The sequence below is a fragment of the Penicillium verhagenii genome, assembly GCF_028828195.1.
Source record: "Penicillium verhagenii strain IBT 33310 chromosome Unknown utg000008l_segment0_segment0, whole genome shotgun sequence".
NCBI classification, from domain to species: domain Eukaryota; kingdom Fungi; phylum Ascomycota; class Eurotiomycetes; order Eurotiales; family Aspergillaceae; genus Penicillium; species Penicillium verhagenii.
This window is the reverse complement of record NW_026643172.1, coordinates 1,984,186-1,999,424: the sequence shown is the minus strand read 5'-3', so window position 1 is coordinate 1,999,424 and position 15,239 is coordinate 1,984,186. Positions and strand designations below refer to the sequence as shown.

Sequence of the window (15,239 nt, the reverse complement as noted above, 5' to 3'; positions counted from 1 at the left end):
GATTACATTTCTGCATCTACCACATCAACAGACGGGATTTGGTCCAGCTCGACTCCACAAAACCCAGACACCTTGCGTACACAATCACACACCATCTGAACATCTTCTTTGGCGACTCCGACTCTTCTTGTTCCTCGAATATGCCAGTATGTTTCCCGTGGTAAATTTTGACCCATTACCGCATGCAAAACCACCAACTCTGTGTCTACGTCGTCAAGAACCTGGCGATCCGAAAGGTGCAACCCGTAGGCAATTTCGCCAACCCAGAACCCCCAATCGCGGTGTCTCTTGAACAGACTGAACAGAGCTGTAAGATTTTCAGCGTAGATTTTGAGTAGCCAGTTCATTCCTCGTGTACGATTGGATTCGTCGCATTGCCATCCATCGCGAGTGAAACTCTGCTCCTCTTCACCCTCGGGCTCCACCCGACTAATCGATATAAGTGCTTCAGTAGGCCGGGGAAGACCCACAAGCACGATAGCTTTGAATAGTGTTTCACGCATGCGTTGGATCAGTACCCGTCGTGCGTCAACGGTGGAATACTTTTCCTGGCCGATTAAATACAGATAGAGCTGGTCTGCTAGATGAGGCTTGGAGGTCGTGGTGAGGGCGCTCAGGGCAGTGAGGTACCATTTATCGGTTGGGATTTGAGATGCTTCAAAATCGGCTTCGATCGATCGGAATAGCTCGTCACACCGCGGCTGTATCACTCCTCGATCAACTTCGCACTCCGTCATGCTTGGATGGCCTAGGATGGGATGCTAGGTATGATATCAAAATAGTCCCGATGACAGTTGGGGCATTCAAATGTTGACGTTAAATGCCCTTGAATGTGAAAAATACCAGCTTCCAACTCCTTGGTGTAAACTAGATCAGCTACCTACGCGGTTACGGGTGATTCAAGAATGACTTCATCTATTGATGGTTGTAAGTTCCTTCTCATGACGCATAATTGAAGTGATTCATCCGCAAAGAGGCAACCCCCGGATTTCATGTCCTTGAAATCTTCAAGTTCATCAATAAATATAGACTAGTATACACGGACCTCGTATATGATTGGTGCACCGGAAGGTCTCGTGCGGTCTGGTAGGTATGCATACCTACTAGTAGGTACCTAAAAACCAGTCGACCAGTACCTACTACATTTCAAACGATCAATGTGTACCCCCATGAACTTGATTGGCAGAGAAGAGTTAATTTGAAGTGTTTCGTTCTATGATCCATGCATTGTCTATGCCATAGCTGGATGTTTAAGCTGTATAGCCGAAGACTCGACGCTTGGAATCGATCTCATGTTCGGACTAGTAGGTATATTCAATGACAAGCCCTACAGGTAGCAGTACGTCAGTTCATTCAGGGGCCACTTCATGTGAGCAGGTACCGATGAGGAGCTTAGATCTAATGCCGGCAGACGAGCTGCATCTAAGCTTGTTACATGGTTGCATGCCGATCATGTCAGTCACCCCTTCCAGGTTTCACATGCATCTGAGGAACCCCCACGAGTGCCATGTGGTTCCCGATTTCAAGATCTGGCCAAGAAATACTACCGGCATCGGATTTCAGATCTCTCTTTATTCATGCGTGCCTTTGTGGTGCTATCCAATAAATCTGGAGGGCCTTTCAGTATATTAACCCCGACCAAATGAGGAAACGATCAGTCTGTGGTAGCAACTGATAAACTCTCACTGTCCTTCCATTTCAGAACTGCAAATCTCCGAGATGGTCCATCTCAGCCTTGATGAGAGTGAGATATATGAGGTATCATTCTTCTGAGGCCCGGGTACTCCGGGGGTGTCTGAGGCGGATGTATCCGCATACCAGCAAGATCTAGGTTGTATGCCGGGGAATTCATGGAATTCCCGTCTATGGTAGCATGGCTTACCTCGCATCGAATAGACATGATGCAGTCCGAGCGGCTCGGCTAATTGCAGGTTAACAAGTCATATAGATAAGTAAGTGGCTTGATTTGTGCTCATAAGCAAACTAAGGAAGAGGTGCGTCGGCACCGCTTGCATATGCCGTAAACTTATGACTAGAAGCCACGAGATAAAGAAATCCAAAATTGTTCCACGGGAAGCGGCTTGAAATGGACATGTTCCGGGGGGTTAAAAGAGAAAGAAATCATAAACATAACCATAACCGAGATGGAATTAGATTAAACGAGGGAAGTAAAGTGAAGCAAAGTAAAGTTGGACTAAGAAAAGTGCCTGCTTAGTCAGAGATCGACAGTGGCCCAACAAGCCAAACTGACTAAGGGAGAAGTTGATTGGTGGATCCAGTCAAGGGGTGGCATTTCTCTCCACCGGAGTTTTGCGCAATGTAACTTACATTCCTTTGTTTACCCCGTTTTCCCCTAATTTTCTCTGGTTTTGCTCACTTTGACTCTGCCCCAGGAAGCTTAGGAGGTTCCACCTACGTACCTTAGTGTACCTTAGCTCAGAGGGCTCGGATCTTCCCCCTCATCTCTCCAAGCAGCTTACCCCGGTAGTCCAATGATTGACCAGAATCTCCTCACCTGCTTTCGGATAATTCGTGATCTATCGACCCTTACCCCGGGTTTCCTGCCCCACGCGTAGAAGCCCCCCTAGCGTCGGCACATGCGGAGTAGAGCCTAGCGCGTGGAATTGGCCCATGATTGTTTGCGTATCGGAGGCTTCCAACATAAAATGCCCAGCCTTCCCCTCGGTTGCTTCCGTTCCTTTCTTTGTCCTGCACGCTTCACTCCTCGACTTCTTTTCATTTATTGTATCCTTTTCTTAGCTTTCACAGCTACATTAGGTATCAGAATGCATTTCAAGTCCAACGTCGCAGCTGCCATTTACGGCCTGTCGGCCCTGGCTAGCGCAGCCCCCTCTGCTTCCACCGCGTCTAGCAGCTCCTCCGCAGATGCTGCTCACTTCAAGGAGTACACAATCTCATCGGACAACATCACCGTCACAATCATCCCTTACGGAGCGCGTCTGACCTCAGTGTTGGTCCCCGATCGTAATGGCAAAACCCAAGATGTCCTAGTCGGTTACGACAACCCGCTTGAGTACCTGCACGACTCAGAGACCAACCACACCTACTTCGGCGCTGTTGTGGGTCGCTACGCCAATCGCATTAAGAACGGTACTTTCACCATTGATGGTAGCACCTACCACATCCCCGAGAATGAGCACGGTGGCCTGGACACCCTCCACGGCGGCTTTGTTGGCTATGACCAGCGCAATTGGACTGTCACCGCCCAAGACGCGTCGTCTATCACCTTCAGTCTCCTGGATGAGGCATGGCAGGGATTCCCCGGCGAGGTTATCTCGCACGCCCAGTACAGCGTCTCTACCGAGAAGTCGGTTGAGAACCCCAAGGGATTGCCCCAGCTGACCACTAAGCTGATCTCCCTGGCCTTGACCGAGAAGACCCCTATCATGCTTGCCAACCACCTCTACTGGAACCTCAACGCCTTCAAGGATGAAACAATCCTGAAGGACACCTTGCAGATGCCCCTATCCCAGCGCTTCGTCGTCGGAGACACCCTTGAGGTCCCCACTGGCGAGATTGCAGACGTTGCGACTGCCTACGATGGTGCCTTGGACTTCTCCTGGCCCAAGGCTATCGGCCAAGACATCAACAAGACCGCCGGTCTGTGCGGTGCCGACTGCACCGGCTACGATACCTGCTGGATCATCGACCGTCCTGCCACCTACGCCGCTGAGAACTCCATGGTCCCCTCCTTGCGCCTTGCCTCCGATACCACCGGTATCAGCCTGGATGTCACTACCAACCAAGCTGCTTTGCAGATCTACTCTTGCAACGGCCAGAATGGTACCATCGCCACCAAGGAGTCCCAGGCCAAGCGCAACAAGGCACAGGATGGCAGCCCTGGTGCTGCCTACGTTAACAAGTACGGCTGTCTTGTCATTGAGACCGAGGACTGGATTGATGGTATCAACCAGCCTCAGTGGGGTCGTGACCAGTACCAGATTTTCGGCGCCGATGACGGTCCTGCTATCAACTGGGCTACTTACCAGTTTGGCACTTACTAAGCGCTCAATCTGTTTTCAACGTTTTGCAATGCATTTCCTGCATCTATACCATGATCTAATTTTTCGACTTTTCTTTCTTATATTTGGGCTGTCCCTGGATGTGTCTTGTGACTCTAGGGTTCGTTTTTGTATATATTAACAATCAAAACACATGCCCTCAATGAGCCGCGTTCTTCTTATACATGTAATTCTTCTAAAACAACCATTTTTACCGAAACTTTTTTTTCTCAAATCAAATCCCCTCTAATTGGGGGTTTAATCATGCCAAAACCTGTGGCTTGCGCCTCCATGCCACCTGCAATGAAAGAGATTCGATGTCGGTAACGAGCGATAGGGATGTCCTAACTGAATTTATCCTAACACGCGCCTGAGAAAATTGCGCTATTCTGGCATCTGTTATATGCCGATTGGGGAAATCCCCATTGTGTATTGGTATCTCACTGCTAATAATAGAATTCAAAAAAAAAAAAAAAAGCTTGGTTATGAAATTCGTCTCGACTCGTGGTCAAGAGACTAGCTCCTCCATGTGGGACTGCTCATTTAGATCGCCTTTCAAGAGAATCGCCAAAACCTCGATCGGCGGGCTCAAGCCTAATCTTTGAGCACGGCGCCACCGCTGAGTCCGATCCATACCGATACACGGCTAGAAATTCGTCAGTATACAGTATGACAGGTTTGACGTGGATCGCAAGCTCAAGTACATACCCCATATTGACTAGACAGATCGAAATTTCGAAGGACCTTCTCTTCTAGCTTCACGTCCTCATGGTGAACTACAGTGATGTAGATGCGTCAGTACTCACTTCTTCGGCATTGGTGAAGGAGCTTCAACGCCAAACTCACCTCGAATTGAGTTACGACCACTTTGCTCTCTCCAGTGTTTCTGTATATCTTTCAAGGACAGCTTCAATGCCCGTTTCTCTTCTTCTGTTTGAATGTGCTTGGGTTGCGCAGGCTGGCGCACAGCTAACTCGGTAATGCGGGGTTTCGATGGCTCGGTGGCAACATCATGTTGAGGTTCGGGAGTAACGGATGCAGCTTTCTCGGTCTTCAGGAGCGTAGTCGCATCGAGGTTCTTTCCTTTATTTTGAGTGACTGGAGTGGTTGCTGGCTTGGTGACCCGGGACTGAGTACCGAAGGAAATAGCTGACTGCGCCTTGGCAGCTGCACGACGGCGGGGTGGCATAGCGTTAATGTGCAGTGGAGAATTCGAGTATTGCAATTTGAGAAGTCTTGATACAGAAAAGAAAAGCGTGAGAGTATTGGTAGAATGGCTGGCTTCAAAGGTAGAGGGAAAACGTGGTGGGGTTCAAATTGTCAATGGTGTAGATGTAGATGAGGCTGGGAGCGTCATGTGTCGCCTGGCAACCGAAGAGTCCGGAACCAGCGAAATCAAAGCATACTTTGGTCATAGCGTCCATGGTACTCTAGATTTTTTGTTTTTTTCTTTTTTGTTTATGCAGGATTGTATACTAGTACTTTACTTCTCTGTTCGTTTCAAAGTCAATTTCTTTATTTTTCAGGTCTTTGTTGAACTTTTTCTTTTAGTCTTGGTGGATATTTGGAATCTTCTACTATGAAGTGATAAGTCTAGTATAGAGTCTATGACGTGTATGAGAACATGTAGCCAAGTGGAAAAGAATTGATCCCTTGTATCCATCGGCAGATCAATGTAAACATGGCTAGTTTTTAAATCCATATGTCTTTGTTGAATACTGTATATAGTAGTATACATGATATGGCTAGAGTCTAGCTCGTCTAGACAGTAATGATGCAATCGAGGCTCAGTTAGCGGTAAAATGGATTATGGGGCTGGGATTCGCCCTTTACTGGTCTCTCTTGCCATTCTTTTCCCTTTCCCTCCCCCCCACATGAACCATTTAAGCTAATCTGCGATTCCCGACCGCTCTCCACACCTCTCCTGTTCCAAACCCTAGAGTCTCTGCATCTCTCAAGCAGATCTCAACTAAATAAAACACCCCGGGAAAAACATTCAGAAAATCCCGGAATCCAGACAACACCCGCATCGATCCATATGAACCGTGCGACACGGCCCCGGTCTAGCTCGCAGGTTCCCCACAACTTCATTGTGCCCCCTCCGCGTGCCCATGGTGGTGCGGGAACACCGCTATCGAGATGGCCGCCTTCGTGCGCGTTTCAGGCCCTGCGAATGGCAATTTCCTGATCGGCTATCCAGGCATCTCTGCGACCATGGTAAGCTAAGCGCCCTAACCTATACACAAATACTCTCCGCCTTGTTGCGGCTGAAGGGAGAGACCCGAGCTCAGCTTGCTTTGTCAACGAGGCTGACCACTCATCCCATCTAGCCTCGGATCGAAGGTAAAGTAGAGATTCGCCCAAGTGTTGGCATATCTGCGCCCGTCAATGTCTCCCTCGTTACTATTTCACTCCTCCGCCGCGAGACTATCCACCCATCGGCCGACTCCGTAACGAAGAAGCGCCTTGCTCCACCTCGCAAAGAACTCACAGAGATCGTCGGCAAAGAAATGTTGTTGTTTCGCTGTCCTGCTGGGAAAGAACATGAAGAAGTTATCGCCATGGATCTGCCATTTGTACTATTCATTCCATTTGGCCGTGGGGGCCGCGATTCTTCGCGACGGGTACCCCCAGCAAGCTTGCAGCTGCCCAGCCGTACTGCCGAGACATTCTATGAAATGATGGTCATGGTGCAGCAAGGTCATTCCGAACAACGCAAATACACATTTCCAGTTCCGATCGCCCGCTACGACACACTATCTACATTTGGCATGTATAACCGGCCCGAGTCGGCAGAGCGAGTATCTGACCATTTGGTCACCCTCGCCATCTCACTCCCACGGTGGTCATATGGACCACTAGATCCCGTCAGCGTCTATGTGAAGCTGTCGCCGAATCAAGATTGGATGGGTAAAGCCCGCAAAGTCACTATCAACAAGATCACGATTGGTATCGACGAGGAGATCATCTACAATCACGAGGGTGATGAGCCTCAGCGCAAGGTCAAGACGTTGGCGAAGAAGACCGATCCTGTAGGAGTAAGATTACCCCAGTCGGGATACCTGACGAATATGGGTCTGGTATTTCCCGCAAAGGACATGCGGGACTCGGAAGGGATCTTGCCTCGCAATCGCACAGCATTTCCCATGTACGGCGTTAGCGGGTTCACGACTACTGGCAGTTTGTATAAAATTGAGTATTACCTCACAGTTCGGGTAAGTCGCTTATATTTGAAGCGGAAGCAACTTTTATCTCACCATTATTTAGGCTCACTTAACATCTGCACGAGATATTACTATCCGACAACCTATTGTGGTTTGCCCACTTGACCACGCTGGTTGCAAAGAGGAAATGGAGGCGATCGAACAAGCTGCTCGAGACGCAGCCCATGTCAACCCCGATAACCCAATGCTGCCACTCCCCTCGATCGTGCGCCCCAGCGATCCCAATGCCCTTAGTTACATCGGCGTCGCCATGGTCGCCAACCAGAAAAAGCTTTTGATCGACTGAAACGCCATCTACGAGAAACGAACCCCGACCCTTCAAATGAATACTCTCAACATACAAGAAGAGTACATTAATTGTTCTCCGCAACGAGACGGAAAGAACACCCTTTGGCCAGCTTCACCACAGCTTAAGGCCAGAAGAGACTAGCCCTCCAGTTGGCAGTCATCTTTTGAGGCCCTGGTCATAATCCAGAAGCTTACACATCATTATCATGTCTTATGATTGCATAGAGAGCCAGGAGTTGGTTGCATGGCACCGGATACTTGTTCATTATTGGCTTGGAGCCTAGGTGTTGGTGACTTTTATCTTGGAGGCGTTGCGTTGCGAGATATCCCAGTCTATGAGAGATACCTGGTCCCTGATTTCTGTTTTGATTCTGGGCTCTGTCTGCGGAGAGACCTGACTCTGCCAACCTTTACACGATGAATTTACTGTATATCAATATGATATGTGAATTTCAATATAAATGTTCATTCATGATAAATTTGCCGCGTAATTCGCAAAAAGTAACACATGTGGGTATCGAAAAAGCACTTGCAGCCCCGCCATATCATTATTTGATCTCAAGAAAACCCATCGCCAAACTCAACATATCCGGATCGACAACCGGTTCGGCGTATTTCATCTTGGCATCTTCGATATCTCGGAGACATTGTTTGAGGATCTCAAGAACACATTGATACTGCTTCGAGGCAGGCCCGAAAGTGTTGAGCGTGTTTTCTAGGCTGTTGTAGATCTGCAAACCTCGTTAATTCGACTCAACACTCCAAGATCCGACAAGACTAACTTTGTGTAGCGTCTCATTGTAGGCCGCCTGCTTGGATGAATTTGACTCCATCGAAAACGTTGATATGTACAGTGATTCGGTAAAGTGAGAGACAACGATACTGGTAAATCGTTATCGGCAATTGAAATGTGGGCGGCTTATCGATAAGACCTCGAATTTCTGGACTTCGATCTCGCCGCGACTCATCTCTGCAAGCTCACATTTCCTCCCAAAACCCCACATACCACACAATGGCCGACGCAGACGAAGAGGTCATCACTTCGACCTCGGCCGAAGCGCCCCAGGTCGAGGTTGATCTATCCGACGAAACCCAGGACTTTCGTCTACTGAACCACCTAAGCTTGTAAGTGCGCCACCAACGCCGATCGCAACTAAATACTATTCCACTCGACTAACAAAACCCTTCTTGATGTTTGGTAGCTTGGGCGATACAGCTTCTTCGTCTTTACCGAAGCGTGGCGAAAAAGACTTCGAGCCCAATCCGACCGAGTTCCAAGCCGATGTCCTTTCCGCCTCGCGACAGGCGATGCATAATGCGCTTTCTCACCCGCGCGTTCACCACCCCAAGGGCCGGGTGGTCGGTTTCTATGCGCCGGATGGGTTCTCGCCCCCGCCCGAATATATCGAGTCTGTCAAGCCCAAGGGTGAAGCACGGGGTCTCAACATTTCGCCTGATGCCTGTGTCTATATCGTGAATCCGAAGGGAACCTTTTTCAAAAATATGGGTCAGACAGATCGCTGGAATCGCGTGTGGATATTACCCGAGGAGGCACTTTATATGATTGAACGAGGAAGTCTCGATATCAGGTGGCCGGTCTCGCTGACAGGTGTCACGCCAGGCAGTGCTGATGATGGCGAGGACGATGGCTCTATTCCGATGAGTCTGCAAGCGGCGTATGCATGCTTCATGGGCCATGGTAACCTAACTCTGGAGAGATACTCTGTTTTCACAAGCCTGAAGCGGCTGGGATATTCGGTTCTCCGCGCGCCTGGGTGGAACGATTCGGCCAGGCCGGAGGGTTCTGCTAGTAATGAGGAAGAAGAAGAGAAAGAGAAAGAGAAAGAGAAGGATGCATATGCGCAGTTGAGATACCGCGGAGCGGGACTCGCTGGTATTCTGGCTTCCATCTCGGACTGGATCCATGATCCCATGTCCACAGCAAACACGGCAGCTGGTCCTGTCGTGGGATGCGGCATTCATCGCACCTACGGTAAGAGTTATTGTATCCAATTATTGGTCTTGTACTTGCTAACTAACACCGACTTCCAGCCGATGTCTATCGCAAAATGGAACTGATTCCATGGTATGATCCGGTCCTTGCGCCCCAGCGGGATCCCCTAGACACAATAGCTCCCTTCCGAGTCGTCTTCCACGTTTACAAGCCCTCAACCCAGCTTAAGAAGACCGCTCTCCCGACACCAGACTTCAGAATTGCTGTCGTGAATACTCGCGAACAAACTACCATCCCAACCCTTCCTCAGCTTGGCGCATTGCTAGAAAGCACACCTATTGACCCGCCGTCTGGAGAGAAAATGAGTCGCCTGATGTATATGCGTCTACGACATGGATATCGCAATGTCGTTTTGGCGGTTGTGGATCAGGGCGTCACTAGCTATTTGCGTATTGCTGATGCGGCATTTGGGAAAGAGAAGCTTTTCGATATTAAACATGTCCCGTACGCCAACAAGGGACCAAGAAATTTCAAGCCGAGGAGGAATTGATCGACTCGGAAATTAGTCGCCTCAAATTCCAAAATTTGACTCATTCTAACGTTGTCCATCAAACACAGCTTGGTCTACATCGATTATGGACCTGTTTTAAAATCTCGATCTTGCTTGAGCAACTCGTGTGTTTCGGGTAGCTTATTCATGGCTCAGGCTGTTTGGGTCTGAAAACCAGCGCCGACAGACCTGAAATAACGCTAAAATTCACCACCATGAACATTCGCAGACATAGTACACTTTGTTTTTGTGCTTAAATGTCTTCGTCCGCTCAATACCATCTACTGTATATACTAGGACACAAAATTCACATGCCTGGCGGCATCAACCATCTTAACAGTACTATGCATTTCATTTCTCGTAATGCGCTGCACCAAGCTACCACGCATCATAAATCATAAACCATCTAGGGCCATATGTCATATCCTCCACCACTCTATGGAACTGCAAGAGGTCCTTTTAGAGGCGGTACATTTCGCTCCGACTTTTCGCTCCATCGAAAACACAGGTGTTATCCAAGGGCACGTACTGCCTCGTCAACACCTTAAGCGACTCCTGCGCAACCAAGCCACCAGTCAGCGACGCAATATTGTGCAACTCACCCCCCTCAGCACGGCGAATCTCCTGGATCGTATTGTCAATGGTCTCCAGCGTTGCCTCGTCAAGGGGTGTCGGATCATCGCGGCACAATATGGTCAAAATACGGTTCTTGTGCATAGCCCAAAGGTCATCGTCATCAACAGAACGCCCGCTTAGTGCCGGATTGCTTTGAATCTCATCAACAACCGCATCAAGAATCTGGCATGCGACGAAAATAGACGCCACTGGTTCGGGATTGGCGAGCCCACTGCGCAACGCCTTCAAAGTAGCTGGATCGGTCTTCTCATTAATTTGCGCAATTCCTCTTCCGCGAACGACCTTGATATGCGCCGCATTCTTGCAGAAGACCTCGACCTCGCGATCGAGAATGGGAGTTGTGCGTCCGAGTCGTGCTTCATATTGACGAATAGTCGCGGCCACTTCCTCGATGTCCTGTCGTGCTTTGCTCTTGTAGATATTCTGTAGAGCAACATAGTCGGCGGATTGAGCCTTCATATCGGGGAGCGAGCCCGGAAGAGGAAGGACGCCGTGCGCAGTGTAGAAGGCCCGAATAGCAGAAGCGATGATCCAGAAATCGGCAGATGAAGCGGTCAGCTGCTGGCATTGCGGCATCTCGAAGATCTCGCGAATAGAGCTGCGCAGGCTGAAGGGGGAGATGGTTTTTAGGACGGCGGCGACGGCTTCGTCAAAGTTCTCCTCGCCGCCTTCGGGGTTGTGCGTGCGGGCGTTTGAGCGCACGAAGTCGCGGAAGGCGGTTTTTTCTTTGTAGTTGTCTGGCAGGCTTCCGTATTTTTGATTCCATTGGGAGAGGAAGCGCAAAAGGAGCAGGATGTAGGGGACATGGCCGTGTTGGTGGTCATCCATGGCTTCCAGGTTACCTAGGGAGTCGGCGGCGGCGACAAGCTCAGGCCATGGATTCATGAGACGCAGGTCTTGTGTTGACTCTGGGTCAGGGTGTGTCTCCACGATGGGGAACTCAGTGGGTAATTGCAATGAGAATGTTGAGTGGAAGCCGACTGAGTGGGTGTACAGCACTGGGATCTCTAGCTCCTGTGCCATCTGGCAAAGTAGCTCTAAAGTAGAGCGCTTGACTGGACCGGAGATAATTACCAGCTTGTAACGGGGAAGAAAGTTTGGATCAGAGAGAAGATGGGTGATGGGCTAAAATCAAGGTTTAGTATTTGATGCGCTGGATATCCGAGTAATAAATGTGGAGTGCCTCTGGCAGATAGCATGTATCACGTACCTTGGAATATGAGTAGCCCTGCACATCGGGATTCAGTTCGCGAAGGAGCCGACATGTTTCATCAGCACGCGACTTGCCAAGGGACTCTTGCTCAAGGAAGAAGTTGACTCCCAAGTCAGCTTCTGTGACGATTGCTGGATCCACGATGGTAAAGCCGCCGATTCCAGGTAGTACCAGGTTCTTGAGGGCTTCCACGCCTGCCACGCCTGGAACGCCAGTGCCGCTGGAGCCGAGCCGGCCATCTGAATTCACTAGTAGTACCCGTGCATCCTCAAGCGCCTGTTGACCAGTTGCTGCCCACAATCGAAGCTGGCGATCATACTTTCGCTCCTTGGATGTTGGTCCAGAGAGTGTCGCGGGGAAGGAATCCATTGCTTGATAAGATCGATAGGCGTGCGGGGAAGAATAGAACTGGGTGTAAGGGGAGTTCGAGATTTCAGCGCAATTCAAAACACAAGGTCGACTGAGCGCTCGGCGCTGACCTAATCTTCTTTCTATCAAGGCTATATAATGTTGTGAAAGGAATGATGTCGTTTGCTTGTTGATGGATGCGCATCGGTTTTGACTAAGCGGTGGGCAGGGAATTGTGGCCTGAGGTCTAAGGCAATTGGCAGGTCAATGATGCTTATCATTGATGTATAGGCTATACTAGACTCTAGTAGTATATAGTATTGGTCTATTTAAGTTACTAAAGTACTTGAAAACCTCTCATAAATACTGAAGTTTTCTTAAGTTGGAAGGATTAAAATCGAAGAAAGAAATTGGATGTTGATTCACGTAGATGAATTGAACTGTAAACATTTTTTGTACATTCTACTATTATATATACATATAACGACTACATACTACATTCAAGGATTCGTCATTCATGCTTGCACAATTTTCACAACAGAATTTCAAATGTTTGATACACTTTATACCATATGGTTCAGGGTGGTTGGTCACTGCTTGATCCATAGATATCTCATTTTAGCCTCCTTCTTCAAAAGTATAGTCACTTCCTTCTCTTCCACTACTTCCCCTTCTTCTCTTCCCCTGCTACACACCTAATATCCGGGGGGGTTGTACTGAAGATTTCATATGCGGACAATGTCAAGACACACAAACACAGATTGATTCCCTACAGAAAATGGCCTGTCAGTGTTTACCCCTCGAACCGAATGAGATGCTAGAGGCTTTATATCAATACTGGTTGGTCATAATAGTGACGGCGTGACTCTCGGTCCTGGAAGTGGAAAGGTGATGAGTTAGATACTTTTGGGACAATTCTTGGTCAGTCTCGGTACTTGGCATCGAGTCCTAGTCGGTTTCCTGTGATTTTACTTCTTGGATTTGTTTAAAGTAAGCCAGTGGCAAGTCAGCGGTCGATCTTATAATACATTGCATATGCATGGATCCAGATGTCCGGTTGGTTACATGGTCAGAATCATACATGTAATATTCTGACATTTTCAAGGTTGCCAAACAAGAAAATGAAATACCTTCCTCAATTACTGTATCCAATCATAAAATTTGAAGGGTTAAACATCATATACTCCGTAGTTCCGGATGACACATGAACTAAGTATTCAAATCCAATGGATCTACCAGTCCTCGACATTTGAATTGTATAATGATTGTAATAATTGAAACCTCGTAATTCTTTTCTTCAAAATTAGGTAAAACGAAAATCTTTGATCAGAGCTCAAATGTTTCTTCCAAACGACAAAAGCAAAAATCTGCAAATGACCAAAACGTGTGTTTCCCCTGCAGATTACTCCACAATTCGAACATCCGATCCATGCTGGTTATAAAATCGATAGTCTTCAAATGTTGTGTTACAATAAAATCCTGCAGATCTGATCATCCTAGACAATCGAAGTCGACAATTGATCTTTTGATTCCCCGTGGCGTCTCAATTTGCCACATATAAGCTATCCAAATTCCACCCCTTGACTCGACATCACCCACAAAACTTGAACATTTGAACCTTGGAATTCAACTTGTCCTCTATACCACCTACACACCAAAATGCAGTTCCAAGTCCCACTGTCGATCATCACTTTTCTCACAATCAGTGGCCAGACACTCGGGGCCAGTCTGTTCGGTCTTTACCGCATCCAACAAACCTTTAATGGCGAGGACCTTGTCTTGACTGGACAAGGAAACGATAGTGCCCCAACCTTCGAAACACCCGCCGGAGAGGGCAGTCAGATCTGGAGATTCGAAGACCAGGGGGATAATACCACGATAATTGAAAGTGTCGCAACCAAGCAATACCTGAATTGTGACTCGGGATCTTGTCTGGAGTCTGCAACTGCTCAGACGTTCTACGTGGAATATCAGGGTCCTTACCAATACACATTCCTTGACCTTTCTCATGGCCGATCGCTGCACTCAACCGATGAGAGTGGAATTGCGCTTGCCCGCATAAGTGCAGAAAGCGATGATCAGATATTCGAGGTTATTCGGGTGGAGTTTTGTGAGTAGCAAAGCATGTCTTTGAGAGAAACGGTTACTGACATGTTTCAGAATTTGGACTTTTAGGATTACTGTCCGCGCACATGTGTCGCAGTACTCGTACATGCACAGCCTAGTATGATTGATACTATGTCTCTTAGTAGCTATAGTATATTCCAAAATTCGAACCTTTATCTACACCACTATTAGTACTACATATTTTCATTACCCAGGTCAATGCCAAATTTCAATGAGCTGTAGATTTAGCGTAGACTACCATGTGTGTCCCAAGTCTGTGAGCTTGCAGCTACTGTACTGCATATTACCCCACTACATTTCAGCTGGTTGGTTGTCTTTGTACTTCAACTTCAACAGAACAGGTCTGACGTTGGTCCGTGTGTAAATGATTTCATATGCGATCAACTACTACTTCTAGCACTTGAGGACCAAAACAATGAACAGGATCAAAATAAATGTTATTGTTACCTAATATACAAAGATCCATCCAGAATCTAAAATCAAAACGTTAACAATATACGTTGATACTATACTTGCCCAACTTAGTAACTCGGTGTAGAATCTCGTAGTAGATTTCCCCAACTTTCTCACTCAAACCCCCACATTGTTCTCGGCGCCAATGACGCTATAGTGCAGGCCCCAACCTTGACCGGCATTAGAATCCAGCTGTGTAGAAGAGAAAAGAGGGAAAAAACGCGCGATTTATTTACATAAGAAGCTAGCATCCATGGGTCCACGCCACTGTACACCTTTTTTCTCCCTCTCCACCCGACTTTCCTCCCTTCCGCGATCTCTGCCCCGCCTCCACCAAACTTTCCCACGCCAACGCCCGTCTCTACTATCGCCTTTATCCTTGTCCCTACCCCTCCACCCGACCTTCCGAACTCAATCTCAATCC

General features: G+C 48.1%; 8 protein-coding genes across 8 annotated transcripts; 4 read left to right on the top strand and 4 right to left on the bottom strand.

Moving 5' to 3' along the window:
* Positions 1-2: 2 nt before the first annotated feature.
* N7466_008737 (uncharacterized protein) lies at positions 3-737 on the bottom strand (the record flags this gene model as incomplete). The annotated part of the gene is made up of 1 exon (XM_057168126.1): positions 3-737. One exon carries the CDS (start codon positions 735-737, stop codon positions 3-5), a length of 735 nt encoding a protein of 244 aa, XP_057018757.1.
* Positions 738-2,786: 2,049 nt separating this feature from the next.
* Positions 2,787-4,025, top strand: N7466_008736 (aldose epimerase family protein; the record flags this gene model as incomplete). The annotated part of the gene is made up of 1 exon (XM_057168125.1): positions 2,787-4,025. One exon carries the CDS (start codon positions 2,787-2,789, stop codon positions 4,023-4,025), a length of 1,239 nt encoding a protein of 412 aa, XP_057018756.1.
* Positions 4,026-4,530: 505 nt separating this feature from the next.
* Positions 4,531-5,211, bottom strand: N7466_008735 (putative DNA polymerase delta subunit 4; the record flags this gene model as incomplete). The annotated part of the gene is made up of 3 exons (XM_057168124.1): positions 4,531-4,668; positions 4,731-4,798; positions 4,869-5,211. 3 exons carry the CDS (start codon positions 5,209-5,211, stop codon positions 4,531-4,533), a joined length of 549 nt encoding a protein of 182 aa, XP_057018755.1.
* Positions 5,212-6,161: 950 nt separating this feature from the next.
* Positions 6,162-7,532, top strand: N7466_008734 (arrestin C-terminal domain-containing protein; the record flags this gene model as incomplete). Its single annotated transcript, XM_057168123.1, has 3 exons — positions 6,162-6,239; positions 6,353-7,237; positions 7,290-7,532. The coding sequence occupies 3 exons, from the start codon at positions 6,162-6,164 to the stop codon at positions 7,530-7,532; spliced, it is 1,206 nt and encodes a 401-aa protein (XP_057018754.1).
* Positions 7,533-8,082: 550 nt separating this feature from the next.
* Positions 8,083-8,367, bottom strand: N7466_008733 (uncharacterized protein; the record flags this gene model as incomplete). Its single annotated transcript, XM_057168122.1, has 2 exons — positions 8,083-8,265; positions 8,317-8,367. The coding sequence occupies 2 exons, from the start codon at positions 8,365-8,367 to the stop codon at positions 8,083-8,085; spliced, it is 234 nt and encodes a 77-aa protein (XP_057018753.1).
* A 179-nt stretch (positions 8,368-8,546) lies between these two features.
* Positions 8,547-10,038, top strand: N7466_008732 (tRNA-splicing endonuclease subunit SEN54 family protein; the record flags this gene model as incomplete). The annotated part of the gene is made up of 3 exons (XM_057168121.1): positions 8,547-8,659; positions 8,737-9,527; positions 9,587-10,038. The coding sequence occupies 3 exons, from the start codon at positions 8,547-8,549 to the stop codon at positions 10,036-10,038; spliced, it is 1,356 nt and encodes a 451-aa protein (XP_057018752.1).
* Positions 10,039-10,497: 459 nt separating this feature from the next.
* On the bottom strand, positions 10,498-12,256 carry N7466_008731 (NEDD8-activating enzyme E1 regulatory subunit; the record flags this gene model as incomplete). Its single annotated transcript, XM_057168120.1, has 2 exons — positions 10,498-11,799; positions 11,885-12,256. The coding sequence occupies 2 exons, from the start codon at positions 12,254-12,256 to the stop codon at positions 10,498-10,500; spliced, it is 1,674 nt and encodes a 557-aa protein (XP_057018751.1).
* Positions 12,257-13,894: 1,638 nt separating this feature from the next.
* N7466_008730 (RICIN domain-containing protein) lies at positions 13,895-14,353 on the top strand (the record flags this gene model as incomplete). The annotated part of the gene is made up of 1 exon (XM_057168119.1): positions 13,895-14,353. The coding sequence occupies one exon, from the start codon at positions 13,895-13,897 to the stop codon at positions 14,351-14,353; it is 459 nt and encodes a 152-aa protein (XP_057018750.1).
* Between the last annotated feature and the right edge of the window lie 886 nt (positions 14,354-15,239).